The sequence below is a fragment of the Aythya marila genome (assembly GCF_965140915.1).
Source record: "Aythya marila genome assembly, contig: HAP1_HAP1_SCAFFOLD_1079, whole genome shotgun sequence".
NCBI lineage: Eukaryota > Metazoa > Chordata > Aves > Anseriformes > Anatidae > Aythya > Aythya marila.
Window position 1 is genome coordinate 1 of NW_028137382.1, and position 15181 is coordinate 15181.

At 51.1% G+C, this 15181-nt stretch overlaps 1 protein-coding gene across 1 annotated transcript; it reads right to left on the reverse strand.

Annotated features, from left to right (window-relative positions):
• Nucleotides 1–115: 115 nt before the first annotated feature.
• On the reverse strand, nt 116–14638 carry LOC309890864 (protein FAM168A-like; the record flags this gene model as incomplete). The annotated part of the gene is made up of 4 exons (XM_082785265.1): nt 116–290; nt 1368–1510; nt 5717–5842; nt 14558–14638. Coding segments are annotated over 4 exons (525 nt in total), but the record flags the coding sequence as incomplete, so codon positions are not given.
• Between the last annotated feature and the right edge of the window lie 543 nt (nt 14639–15181).

Genomic DNA, 15181 nt, shown 5'->3' on the forward strand with positions numbered 1-15181 from the left:
GGTCCCCTGGGGGCAGGCAGCACCGCTGCCCACGGCCAGGAAAACCTCCTGCATGGGTCATTTTTGGGGTTTGTCCCACCCAAGCCACGATCTCTGACCTCGGGGAGCCTCTTACCTGCCGACATGGCCATGGTGGTCCCCGCGACCATGCCCATGGCCACGCCGTTGGTCCTGGGCGCAGCCACGGGGGCCGGGTAGATCGCCGACGGGATGCTGTTGGGCTGCACCACGGTGGTGTGATGGATGACGTGAGGCTGCGCCGCGTACACCGGCTGGGTGTAGTAAGCTCCCTGCTCGAGAAGAAGGAAAGCAGGGAGGTTTTTTTGGCACCCGGCACCAGGCGGGGTTTACAGAGGGGCAAACGCAGCCCTGTGCCCAGCGGGCGCCACCAGCACGCAGCTACGGCGGCACCGAACCCCAAAAAAGAGGCAATTTGGAGAAATTTTCCTGCTCTGTTCATGTTTTGTAAATCTCTGACTCTTTCAGAGCTCCCCCAAGGATCATTTCAACTATTTTTTTGTTTTTTTCCTGCAGTGGGAGTGGGGTGGGGATCAGCATCACGGGTAGGGGACAAGCCATGGCGCGTGGTTTGGGGGGATTAAACGGGGCCTGAGCCCCAAATCCTTTGGCTGCTGGTGGACAAAACGAGCAAGAGGTGGAAGAAACGAGGGGAAAGGACAGGTGGGAACACAATAAAGGAGCCAACAGAGAAAGCCCCACATCCTAAATAATGAGCTGCCTGAAATGTGAGAGGCGCAAGGGCAAGAGATGCATGGGGCAGGCAGCGCCAGCGTCCCCATGATACCAACAGGGAAAAATCAGAGGGATCAGAACAAAGGAGGGAGCAAAACAGGGAAAAGGAGATGCTCCAGTGCTGGCCGGGCATGGAGAAATCAGTTTGTGGCTGCAGGAGGAGTTGAATTTGGCATTAAAAAGGAAGGGAAAAGCTGCAGGGCCAGATTGCTCCGGGGAGCGTGTGATCCGCAGCGGGAAGGGGCAGCAAGGGGATTTTCGGGAGGTTTTGGGGGATTTTGGGGGGCCAACTGCCCTGTGGAGGCAGCACAAAGAGCAGGACGATGGCCCTAGAAGCTCATCCCAGGTGCTCGGGGGAGGACATGGATCTGGGTCATGCCTGAAGGTCATGCTGTCACCAAGAAGGTGACACACTTCTACGGGACGTGGCAGGCACCTCGAGCGCGACGCCACCAGCACGGGGACCCTGGGGTCACCCGGGCTGATTTAGGACACAGAGCCAGGCTTGAGCCCCAGTGTGATTTTGGGGGAACAGCCCCCCGCTGCCGGCCACGGCCACGGCCCTGTAGGATCCTCGGCTGCCCGGGACCCGAGGCGAGGAGCGAGGCACGTACCTGGGTGTACAGGTTCTGCTGGGGATAGGCACTTCTGATGGGGTACATCGCCGTTTGGTACGGGTTCGGAGACGGAGAGTAGGGAGGGGGCGCGTTGTTGCTCTGGGTCGGTGGGACCTTGTAGGGAGTCCCCGCAGTGTACCCTGGAGCAGAGAGACACGAACAGCCTGGGTTAGGGGCAGGGTTTTGAGCTGCTGAGACAGCTGATTCAATAAATAGGGCTAAATTAATAGGGCTAAATTAATAGGGATTCAATTAATAGGGCTAAAACCATAACGATGATGCCTTTTTGCCTTAATTACAGGCTGGGTGGCTCAGGGCGAGCCAGGCTGTGTGACTTGGAGAAGTGTCCCCTTCTTCTCCCCATGCCCCAGAGATCACAGTGGGGCTCTCCGGACTGGGTTATCCTCACCAAGAGTCATTTGTGGGTCTACGGAGGTCACCTTATTTTAATAGGTGCTGCTCCACCACCTTTGTGTCCATCCCAAACAAAGGACGATGCGATCGCATCAACTTGGCTGGCACCTGATGTCCAGGGGTGTCCCTTTGGGGTATTTTAGCACAATTTATGTCAATTTGTGAGCTGCCCAGGCTTACAGAGTTACATTTTCCTTCCAGGAGCACTCGGTGTTATCGGCTCACGCTGCTCTGAGGCACGTCGGAGGTATTTGTCTGGTTTTTAAGGGACCTCCCTGGACTTAGGAGATTCCACGGCTGGGAGAAAAAAGGCCCCGAAGATTGCACAGGATGGAGAGGAGAAGTCAAGGCTCGGCACAGCGATAACACGTCTAAACACTCCAAGATAACGAACTAATTGACTCAACCAGCGTTCAGGGCAGCAATTAACGAAGGACGAGATTTGGAGGCCGCTAATAACGCCGCCTTATCCGCCCAGCGCTGAAAGGGCTTGAAGATAACGAGGAGCTTTCCAGGAGCTCCCAAACAGCCTCTCACTGCCTCCTGATGACCGCAGATGGGGAGAAATGTGTTAATTAGGGAGCAGGGGGGCTGTGACCCCGTTGGTGACTCTGAACCCAACCGCTTGGTCCCGATTGTGGCCTCCACCACGCGGCCGATTCCCGATGCCTCTCACCAAGACCCTGACAGCCCCCAGGAAGCACTGAGAGCATCACCAGCCCCTGCCAGCCCCTGGAAAGCATCATCAGAGTGGGGAAATCATCTTCGGAAAGCCTTCTGTCACCACCTTCAGGGCATTGCTCCAAAGCCTTCCCCAAGCAAGAGCCTCTCTCCACATCCAACAAGCAGAACTGGAGGCTCCTCGATCACAATCCTCCAGAAACACCACAGTGGCACTTGCAGACCAACCTCCAGCTCTTCTCTGCGAGGGACTATTTCCTGTTTTCATCTCGTTTTTTCAAGCACAGACCTCGGAGGCTGTCGGTTCTCAGCACCACGCTTCGTTGCCAGAGCTACAGATGAGATCGGTGCTGCACACTTACTGCTCCGAGCGCAGACACCGAACCTTGCTGTGGTTCCCCCATCACTGAAACATGAACAATTTAGCTGCTATGTTAAAAAAAAAAAAAAAGGTATTAAAAGTAATAATCTGGACAGGTTCAGTCTTCCTTGTTTATAAATCAGGAAAAAATGGAACAATTTGTGCTGTTTGCGGGTAAAAATGACTTGTTTTATGTTTTTATGTTTTATGTGTGTGTGTATTTTTTTTTTAAGTTTTATGGCACATGATGATTTACACCACCCTCAGAAAAACACGTCTGACAGCTAATTGTAAAGCCTAATTACGACCATCTAACACCTTATTAGGATTAGAAAGTTCGCGTGGCCTGTGCCACCGCCGCTCCGTGGTTCAGCAGCGGGCTGGGATTTTAAAGGCAAGAGCGAGCGTTTAAGCTGCAGCTCCTATTAAAATTGCTGATTAAATCCCTCGTGCCACTCCAGGAATCTCACCCTTATTGATCCCGCATGGGAGAAGTGCGCTGAATTGCATGGGTAATTTTTTTCCTATATTACCACTATGGCTTGCGGGGGTGGAGCAAGAAAAAATAATAAATAAAAAAAGCTCTGCGATGGATTTTGTATCACAGGTTTCTCCTGTTTCGGCATGAAGAGCATCAAAATGGGCTCTCAGGAAATCCAAGAGGTATTTTGGTATTTGGTAAATGCTGGGCGTCCATGCAGCAGCGAGGTCTGGGGCTCAGGGCCTGTGTTCCCCATAAAATGGCCTCGATCCTTTTAGGGTTTGCTTAGGAGCAGATTCCTCTTGTACCACCCACATACGTTGGCCAGAGCTGAATTTTGCAGCGCTGTCATCCTGCAGGTGCAAGAAAATAAAACCCAAATGCAATGGATGGATGTTTGCAACAGGTTGGAGGTGACACGATGGCTCCGTGCCCGCGAGGTCCCTCATGGTTGCGTGGTCTCCAGCTTGCTCCCGGGGTCTGGTCCTGCCTCTTCCACACTCCTCCATCCAGCCTGGCTCTTCCTCCAGCAACGAGAAGCTTTTTAAAAATACTGCTGAGCAGGAGAAGGCGGATACTCACACTTTAGCCATGATGGAGGCACGTGTCCAGCCCCTAAACAAGGCTTTCACTGCAGGTTCAGAGCCCGTTCCAACCCTTGGGACCTCTTCTGCAGATACTGAGCAGCTCCTGTTCATCAATCCATATTTATCTGTGTTCAGCAAGTGGCTCCAGTGCATATTTGTGGGCACTGCTCACCCCGGGACCATCCAAGGCCTCCCCGTGGCTCTCCTCCATCCAGCTCGGGCACTTTGCTGATGCCCACAGGAAAGTTCTCAACGTCCCTCGAGAGCCTGGTTCGGAGAAAACCTGGGCGAAGGGGGATCAAACTGATTCAGGGTGCCCCATCTGAACTGCTCCTGATTTTACAGAGCTAATTTACTAATTTATCGTGGCTCCGGTGAAGCCAGTTGTGGCTCTAAGCCCAAAGAACAGTCCCCGGTGTGTGATAATGGCCAAAGTGTGCCAGGACCAACAGGGCATGAGGAGCAGATCCCATAGCCCTGAGCAACATCCCAGCACCCACGGTAGGAGCCCCGTTTCTTCCCCTGAATCTCCTGCATCCGTCCTGGAGGAGAGCCCCAGGAACTGCTGAAAAAAATGGGTCCTGTGGGGAGAAGATGCTGGCACCACGGAATGAAGGCACTGCACCAGAAGATGAATGACTGCTCCCCGTAACCCCATTAATTAGGTGGGACACAGAGCCCACGTCCCATGTCAGACCTGCAGCTCCTCCTCCAAAGTACAGCAGGGACCTCCCTGCCTTCCCAGTGCTTTTAATATTTTCCTTGTTATCAAAACGAAGCCATAGCTCTTCCCCTAAACTCATTCTTTGATTTAATTTAGCAGCCAAAAGCAGCCCGGAGCAGACCCTCAACCCTGGATGCTTCAGCCCATGCAGGGTGGTTTGTAACATTCCCAACCTCACCGAGTCACTTAACAGACCTTATTTTTTCCTCCAAATAAGCCTGGGAGTTTCTCCAAGCCCCAAGGGTGTTTAGAGGCACCAGTGGTTTCTTTTACATCTTTTCCTACCCAAAATTTGCCCCTGTGCATGGTCCCACCTCACGCCTGCAGCGTTCCCCGTGCTATCCGTGTTTTTAGTGTGATGCCTCTGCTGGAGGAATTGCTCGGCCCCGTATGGATGAGATTACACCTCCCGTGATCTGTAACCAACTCCCTCTCCTCCCACCTCCGCTCTGGCCATTTGATTTACAAGGTGGGAATTTCACCGGGCTTCCTGGAAAGCCACGTGTTATTTTGGAATTCTCTTGCACACTTTTTAAAGCTGTAAGAAATATTCTCCCCTTGGTTTTGCTACACGAGGAATGGTGCTAAAATAATGAGAGGGCTTGTCTGAATATATCCAGGCTGTGCCCAAATGCTTTGCAGGAGCATCACAGCTACAGGTAAGCACCTGCAAGCAACCTCAGGCTTCTCGTGTGGACCAAAGAGCCAAAACAAAGACCTTGGCCCTTCTCCAAGTGCCTTTTCCTCCTCCTAAGGAGCATAAGGAGGGTCAGGGCTCTCCTTTTCACACTCCTTCCCATTTTTACGAAGTGCAAATATCAAGGAGTGGGGACACACAGAAATCCAGAGCTCTGTGACGTCTTGCGTGGCAGCAGAGCGATGCTCCCATCCTCAGGACCCAAGGGACCTGCAGCACCCATCCCTCCTCCAGGGCTCAGTACTCGGGGCAGGACACGTGCACGCCCCCAGAATTACCCCCTCGGTTGCAAACGATGATGAGCCCGTCCCAAACAAACCCTCCCAGAGGCACAAGGAAAGGAGGGGAGGCAAACGGGCACGGAACAACCACGTAAAACCCCAAAGGAAAGGTTTATTTACTGAATGCTGCAGAAGAAGCCTGATAAGTTCTGTTCTCGGTCCCAGTGTCCACTGGGAGGTGGAAGGTGCCCTCCGTGGCACAGGACGAGGAGGTCTGTGGCCAGGCTTGCTTCATCAGAAGTGTAGCTTGAGCGGAGAAAGAAAAGATATGTTAGAGCACCAAAGGCACAACAGCCCACAGTTGTGTCACATTTGAGCGACTTGGCTGCCCTCCTCCCTTTTCCTCCTTGTTTCCCATGTGTGGCTGGTCTACACGGGGTACACGACCAGCATGGGTGGCTTTGAGGACATTTCTGGGGACAGGGGGATTTTTGGAGCAGCATGCTGGTTTTGCACCGTAAGCCTATGTGAAATCGTGACTTCCAGCCAGCAGATGCTTAGAGAGACACCCCGACCCTACAGGATTGAGGGGGCTCTGAAACAAGGCAACCTGCAACACGAGGCAGCGGTGGGAAGCTCGTCCTGATTAATGAAGTAGTACTGATGGAGCCACGTAAGACAAGCCAGGAGAAATCTCAAGAGGTAAATGTTGCAGGATTGGAGAAGGCGACACCAGCATTCGGTTATTTTGTGGGTCTTTGATTTTCTGAAAGAGGAAAATGTCTTGGACTTCACCACCATAATGCTAATTCTATGATCACGGAATCACAGAATCATTTAAGGCTGGAAAAGACCTTCAAGATCATCAAGTCCATCAACCTGACCTACCAAGTCCCATCACCAAACCACAATCCCAATGCCACGTCTCTTGAATGCCTGCAGGGACGGGGACTCTACCACTGCCCTGGGCATCCCAGTCCAACGTTTGCCCCTCTTCATGAAGAAATTCCTTCTTATATCCAACCCAAACCTTCCTTGGTTCAATGCTATGCCTTTATCCTATAGCCAAATACATCGCCAATGCCACTGCCCTTGTGCTTAGGGCTGTCTGGAGCACGTCTATGGAGAAGCCCGACCTTGCCTTCATCCTTCCCAGAGCTTTCCAGGTCTTTTCCTCATTTATTTCTGAAACGGTGGAGCTGTCACCATTTTTCTGTTCCCACTAGTCTCAAATTTGGGTGTCTGCTCTCCTTTCAGGGCATTTAATTCCCATTTCCTTATCAATGGGGGCGTGCGGCCCTCAGGTAGGCCCAGCCTCTGTTCAACCACCTGGGAGGGCCTCTCCTCACAGCTCAGCCCCTCCACAAGTCGATCCAGCTGTTGTTATAAAAGAAATAAGCTCTAGGTTTTCTGTTTTTGGTACGTATTTCACACACCCAGCTGCTGAGGAAAGCAGAGCGGGCGAGGGCCGATCGGTGCAGAAGCCGATGAGGGTGCAGAAGACAAAACGAGGCAGCTGCCGGAATCAGCTGAAATCTCCAATTTATGTCTTCTTTAAAGGTATTTTGGTTGAAATCGGAAGCTCGGCTGTTGACACACTCGCTCGACACCAAATTATTGAATTCCCCAAGGTCTCCAGAGCTCAGCGCCGGCTCTGCTCCCCTCGTGTGTGTGCTGAGTGGATTGGGGACCCGAGGGAGCCAAGGCAAGATGAAGCCCTGGGGTACTTTGCTGCTTGACTTTATGGACACAAAACGGCTGATTAGGGCTGACTGCCCACTAACGAGTGCTCCCGGAGCTCCTCAGGCACTCAGTAAAGGGGTTCTGGGTCAAGAGCCTCGTGGAGGGGGGAAAAAAATTTTAAAAAAAAGGAACTTTGGGCAATGGAGGTGTGATTTTGTGGTTTCATAGGCAGGGAACTGTGACAGCAGAAGCAGCCAAGCTCGGACAAAGCTGTCTGGGGCAGAAAGAGGAGCTGTTTAGAAAGGACACTGTGGCCTGAAGGAGGACGGGGGGTCCTTATCCTCCCCTGTCTTGATGGAGACATAGAAATGTGCTCCTCCCTCCTTACCTTCCTCCCGAGAAAAGCAGAAGGCTCTGGGAAGAGAGATTCAGGGTGTGATTTCTCCATCACCCCAGGACTGGCCATGCTCTGAGCCCACAGCCCCTTGCAAGGGCTTGCAGAAATAATTGCAGCTTTCCAACTGCTCTGCTCCATCTTCAGCACGCCGCCAGCTCTGAGATGAAACTTTCTTTCCCTTACGCTTTTATTCAAAACCAGATTCATTTTTGCTGCCCGGCTTCACAAAGGATTTAATCTCTGAAAGCGATGAGACGATTTACTCCGATGTTACACGGAGCCTTCCTCGGCGATTTCTCCTCTCCACATCAGACCCACATCACGGTCACGGCAATTTGGGCCCGATGTGGCTGGGAGCCTGTCCTTTACACTAAATCACCGATCCTTGGAGAATCCATCACTTAAAACTCCACAAAAAGTGAGCTACGGAGGCACCTCGGCACAATAATATCTCCTGGTCCTGCGCAGGAGCTACAGCTCATGGAGGTTATGATCCAACCATGACTATCCGACATCATCTGAGGTCTGTCTCCTCCTGCCAGTATCTTCTGGATTTGCTTTAGATGCTACTCATCGCAAAATAAAGAGCTTTTCTTCGTTATCTGCTGGCAAACCTCTTGGTGGGAACGGGGCAAGTGATGCCAGCTGAGCGTGGGGCTCTGTAGTGCTGGGGCCAGCCTCCTCCAGCAATGTTCAGGGCATGTTTTAAGTGGAAAAGAGAAAAAAATATGAACCAGTTGTGCCCAAAGAAAATTCTGTGTATTAACTGAGTGCAGAATCGCAAGGAAAGGACCAAGCAGACGATGTGGCATATAGAGTATATAAACCTCTTGCTCCCCTCCCTTATTTGTGATGGATATAGCCTTGAGCATTGTACAAAGCCTGCAAGAAGCTCAATTCCCCAGGCGGTCCCATCACTGCGTGCCTGAGTGCCTCGAAATGGTGGGAGCATTTGTTCTTGGAAAGCCCTGCAAGGCTCTACGGGATGCTCCCGCCGCCAGACCCCAGACGCCCACCCCAGGGGACCTACTGATGGCCCCAAATAGTCGGCAGGGAGAGGACGGGCGTCTCCAGAGGGTGGTTAGAGCACTTCAGTGGGGAAAGAGGATGCCTATACTTTGCCCCTGCGGAGCAATATTTCCTTCTGGGTGGATCCTGAAGCAGGAACAGGGGAATGGAGAGCTCACAGCCTCCATCCTGTGCCCCAACGTGCCGACGGCAGCCACACGGAGCCGCGATTTCCTGGGCTGACGTGAGAAATGTCTGCTCTGCTCAGTCAGGGCACCGCGGTAATGGACACGAAGCATTATTCCCTGCTGCATTATTAATAGGTACGGTTAAAGCAGGAGCCAGTCTCCACACGAAAAGTGCATGCCCTACTTTCAGGAAAATAAAAAGCGCACGTTAATGAAGGAAGCTAAAACAAAACAAGCAGCTCAGGAAGACAGAATGCCTAGGAGGGAACAGACACACGGCTTAATGAAGACATACATTATCTTTAAAAAAAAAACAACTGGCATGCCTTGTGTCTCTGCAGTAGAGTGATTTTAGGTGCTCGTTTTTCCATACTAGAAAGGGATTTTTGCAGTAATACCATCCGAAATAGCCAGGCTTGCTGCAAGCACCGGGGTTTGCAATGCCAGTGTTTCGCAGTCATCTTGTGACCCTCCTCGTGTCTCTCCCTCTAATAAATATTGAAAAATGGGAAAGAAAAATCATGCAGCAAGGAAGAAAGTAGAACCGTGTCATTTCAATGAGCCACAATGGCAAGAAATTCATTCCCTTGCTTGACTGGGGCTCCTTTTGCTGAGCTTCGCAAGCAATGCAGTCGCTGTCTGTATCTATTCCTTGGAAAGGACTGATTTGAAACAAATTGGTGCAGAACTTATCATTCCTTTGGTGGCAAACACTTCACTCAAATGTTAACAAATATCCACTAGAGACCTGACTCTGATGGAGGGAGGATTCAAGGCCAGTTCCAGTTACCCAACTCCTCTCCTCTCCCTACTGTTGTTGGACCCGGAGGGGCCAAGGGGTCTCAAGACCTCCCCAAGTCCCTCTCCAGGTCTCAGTTCATTTCCTCCCAAGGGAATTAAATGTCTGGGGTACTAAATCGTTTGATTTCCCACGTGGATCCCAGCATCTCCGTGGACCTCTGTCAGCGATAACCCAGCAAATCCAGAAGCCCCAAGCCGAGGATGCTTTCCCCACCCTTTCCAACCTATATTCCAAGCAGCGTTAAGGGGCACGTTTGCATGGCTAACCTCCATAAAGAGTATCAGATACCCGAGCAGATGAAAGTCGGTTTTGTGATTGCTCCTTTAATGATCCCAAGGGATTTCTGCCAGCTCGCACAGCCACCACCCAGCCCGGGAGGCCTGGAACAGCAGCGCCTCGTTGGCGGCTGGGATGCGCTGGGGAGCAGCGGTTCTGCTGGGAACACGCAGCATTGCTTTCTGCAGCCAGGCAGCTAAAGGCTCAGTGCCTAAAAATTCTTAAAAAGGTATTTGGAATTAGCCTGCTGTTTGCGAAAATCGCAGATTTTAAAAATAAAATCGATTCTTTCCGAATCCCGAGTGTGTTCGGCACGGACCCTGGCAGCACGTTCCTTTCTGCGGCCGGGTTGTTTCTGCGAGGAAAATCTCACTGATTTCTCACATTTCCAGCCTCCTGGGTGACAGCAGCTGATTCAATTTGAGGAACCGCTCCTGGTACTGACACAGGCGGCTGGGTTCAGCTCAGCCACCGAACCACACGATTGCTTTCACTCGATTCCATTTAACGCAGTCGAGAACGCCGCCCACGCCGTCACACGTACACACCGATGGGATATTTTGTAGAGCTTATTTTGCTTTGTTTGTGTCTCTAAAATCGTTCATTTTCTCCTTTAGGTTTGTTTTCTGTAGACTGCTGACCTGGGGGGGGATGCTGGGAGGTGCTGAGTGGGGCCTGTGCCTGCTTTTGGGAGCTGCTGGCGTGGGATGCGCCACCCTCTACGTTTTTCAGAAGGGTCCAGGCCATGATTGCAGCCTTTTCTCTGCCTCAAAAGATTATGTGGAAAGACAAGGTCCTCCCTCGTGGGATTGGGGATGTCTTTTCCCCACTTGCTGGCCTGCTCTGAGCATCCCGAGCTGCCGGTCTGCGGAGAGCATCCTTCATCCCAGGTGCACACCAACAAGCTGAGGGCTCCAAACCGAGCCTCCTACGAGATCAATCCCAAAATCCCGTGATCCCCCACTGCCACGCTACTAAAATATTTCAATTTTGAGGTTGTTTAGGGGGAGGACGGACATTTCCGAGCCGGAGGAGCTGGGGCTGAGCAGCTCCGGTTTTAATCCGCGCCATTTCCTCGCTAATGCGGCGCTCAGCCCTGCTCTGCCAGCGCGCTGCGAGGCGCTGGAAGGTTTTTGTTCTCGCTGGAAAATGGCCTGTCAGCTCGCTGGACTCCGGGATCTTTCTAATCTGGAAATTATTAAGAGCATTTTTAAGAATCATAAACAGAGAAGTGCAAATGGAAATGTCACGACGGCGGCGAATGCGCTCCTGACGGAGCATTAAGCCGCCGAACAAAAAGAATCCGGCGAGGGGGGTGACAAAAATGATCAGAGGATTTTTATTATTTATTTTTTTTTTTTCGAGAAAGAAAGTCGGCAAAGATTAGGAGAGCACTTCAGACGGGCGAGTCGGGAAGTGAACAAAAGGCTGAGTGGCACAAAGAAGATTGACCAGGGCTTTCGCTTCCCCTTTCACATCATGCAAATCTAAGGCAACAGACGATTATTTGCATCGCTTAAAAAAAAAAAAAAAAAAAAAAGAAGAAGAAAAAAAAGAAAAAATCGATAACTCAAGCCTTAATTAATCTGCAGAACTGCCTGCTGCAAAGTATTGTAGTGATAAAATCCAGCCGGAATCAAAGCGAGGGGAGGTTAAGTATCTTTAATGAAAGGGAGAACACCCACAGCCCCGGCTGCCAGCACAAAGGTAGGAAAAATCAAAGTCTCCGTGGTTTTGTGCTTGTGAAAGCCGCGGACTAACGAGGTTCGGGGCAGATTATTCCACGGCGAACAATGGCAAGGGGACTTCTGAGGCTGATCTGCCTGGTTTTGGGGAGAAGAGACCGGCGTGGGTCTGGTGGGACAGCCGAGGATGCTCGGGGAGGACAAACCAAGGACTACAAACCCAACCCTCCTCGGCTTTTCTCCCGTCCCCATCACGCTCAGCATCCTCACACGTCCAGGCAACAACCTGTGCCCCCTCTGGGAAATTAAAAATTGCCTGCTCAGACCCAAAGCAGCCCCGACGTGTTGATCAAGAGGGCGGGAGGAAATATTTTATCTCCTAACACCGAAGCATCCCTTCAGGAAAACGCTTTGCTCCTGGAAAAGGCGCAGCGGTGTGTGCTCAGTGCTCATCCCTTGAGCCAAAATCTGCCAAAATCTGTTGGTCCATGAAAATCTGGGCACGGACGGAGCCCCTCGCCCTGGGTTTGCTCTTGGTTTCCTTCTTTGGATCTTTGTGATGCTCGTTCTGCTGGGCAACATTAATTAAATGGACTTCTCCGGCTGTTCCTGCTGTTTAGTGACAACCTACTAAAAAGCCATCCCATAAAACATCATCCCTGATGTGCCCTTCTCTGTCTTCACTGTATCAGTTATCTGAGAGTGCTTCCCAAACCCCTTTGGGTTCCTGTTTCTCGTGAACACGAGGGATGCCCCAGGCAGGATTCATCTGAAGCTCTCCCTGTAGGACAGACAGACGCCCCTGGGAGCCTGTCCCCAAACAGACGGGCTAAATGCCCCCCTGGGGAGGTTGGAGACCTGATGTTTATCCAGCTAAAGGCAGCTGCATCTTCCCTAACGTGGCAGTGGCTGCAGCTGTTCAAAACAGTTGAAAATTTCCAATTTAATTTTTTTTTTTTTAATTTGGGAAAACTAAACTGAGCCGAAATAGAAACTTTCCAGGGGAACATGCAGATTTCAACGAGTTTTTGCAAAGAAAACTATTTTCCTTGGCGAGCCACGTGGCATTTCTGGGGTTTGTGCCCACGGGTTTCCTGATGGGAGCTCCAGAATCCCAAAAGGGTGCCGGGGATGTCCACAAAGTAACCTGGGACCCCTTGGCCATCCCCTCGAGCTGCTGCCTGCACGAGGAGCCTGCAGAAACCCCTCTGCTGCTCCCCAGCCACTCGTTTTTCTATAATGGCCAGGGCAATGTGTGGTTACATCACCTAGAGGCTGTCCTAGAGGCACAAGAAAACCACAGAAACACGACAGACCCCTCACAGCCTTCATTTCACGGCTCCATTTAATAACAGCAGCGAATTCAAACCCAAGGCCGTCAGCGATGTGCAGAAGACAGCACCAGAAGTTTTTTTTTTTTTGGCAAGAAACCCTTCATTCCTGCTTCATCAGCCCTGGAAAGCACCCGAGCCTGGGAACCCACCGATCTGATGACAGCCGAGAGCCCGAAAACTTGGCGCTGGAGAGGAGGAAGGGTTTAGTGGGACCGCCACCAAGTCCTGCTGTGCGCTGGTTTCACGAGCATCCATTTCCCTCCGGCTACCGAGCACGCCGCTGAAAGGGTGCAAAGTTAAAATCCCTCAGCTCTTTCGAGGCAACGTGCTCGGAATAAACAGCTGGGACAGCCAAGGAGTCAGGGAATCAACCCCAAAGATGAGGCGTTAATTCTTCGTCTCCGAAGTCTGCGTGGAGATGGGTGAGCAAGACTTTTTTTTTTCAGCCCTTTTTCATAAAAACCGTGAAAAAAGGCCCAGTCCTGATTTCAGAAACGCTTTTCAGGCCATAGTTCAGGCACTGCAAAAGCTTGGATTTGACCTGTGTGACCGTATCCTTCGAGGAAAACGCTCTGATAGCACACCACAGCTTAAAAAACCCACTGCTAATAAATAATGTTCTGATCTCGAGGCTGCTATTAAATAGGATATTTCCTTTTTTTTTTATACTGCACTTCACTTCATTTCCTCCAGATACGGGCACAAACCAGTTACATTTTGGAAGCGCCCCTTAGCACTTGGGTTTCTAACATCCTGTGCCATGCAAAGAGGCTCCCAGCCCCAGATAATTTTGCTGAAAGCAGGGAATTGAACCATGCTCCAAAAACTCAGCAGCACGAAGGCAGTTGTTTGGTCCTTCCAAAGGGCTGGGACACTTAAAAATGGGCTTGACTTCAGCTCAATTATTTAACGAATTGGAGCCTAAGAGAAGTCTTCAACTCCAGAGCAAGACTTGTGTAAAGATTTCTACGTTTGGGCTCGAACGCAGATCTTGTCGTGGGTAAAAAAAAAATAAAGGGGTTGATGGGGGAATTCCTATAAGAAATTTCTTCATGGAGATGATGGGGAACCCTTTTTCCATGAGAGGAGCAGCAGGGCACAGCCTGGGTGCAGGGATGGGACCAAAATTTGTACCCAAATGTAAGGTTTCCCTTACAAAAAAGAGAGACGTGGAGCAGCAGGGAGGGGAAAGGACACGAAGATGTGGCATGGGAGACGAGGGCACCAAACGGGGCACGGTTGCTGACATTTCTACAGCTATAACACGAAAGGGGAGAAAGATAAGCAGCGAGAAGGGGAAGGCAATCTCGGGGAGATAACACACGGTATGGTCAAGAAATATTAAGAGCTGTCAGCGTGCAGATATAACAGCCACTGTAAAATTCCTGGGATGAGTAGTAGGATACAATCCTACTATTACAAAAATCCTACAAGTAGGATAAAACTTGTGGGATACAATTCATTCAAAAGCACTTTGCAACATGCAGAAGCATTCCCAAGGTATGGTGTGAAGTTAAGGGCAGAGATAGCAAGGGAAGAGCTTAACCCAGTCCCCTTCCCTGGTGAGAAGGACACAGAAGGTGTTGGGGTTTGTACACCAAATCCTCCTGCAGGCCCTGTAGGGTCTCCATGCACAAAGTGGTTTTACCTGGGGCGTAGCCGGGGCTGCTGGTTGGGTACATGTTGGGGTTGTAGGCTGGGGCCGCAGTGGGATATCCCGTCGGGTAACCTGCAACGAGAGAAAGAGAGAGAAATTCATCACGCTTTTGACAACAACAGCAGCAAGAGAGGAGAGGAGAGCATCCCTGGAAAGGAATAAACAGTCCGTGGGAACAAACAGGCCATCGGCACAGGTGAGAGGTGGAGCACTGACGTGTTCCCAGTTGGCCACGGTGTAGGAAGGATGATGAAGGTGCTCCATGTGATATCATCAACATACAGCCTTTATTTCCCTAGAAAATGAGGGCGATAACCAGAAAGCAGGTCATGGGCATGTTCGACGTGCTCTGAAGAAAGCCACCATGAAAACACACGCATCGAATACAGCTCCAAAAACCAGAGGCACAGCTGGAGCTGAAAGGTTTTCCTTGGCTCCTTGCGGCCGTAGTAGCTTGACGTGTCACTTATCATAACTTTAACCTCGGCCTCGCAGGTTTAGCTAACCCTAAATGGCAGGAAGCGAACAATTCCTGGTGTTAAAAATGTTAACAAGCAAACCTAAACTGGGAAATGATTCTGTAACTCCTCCACAGCCCGGTGCCAGATTGCGGAG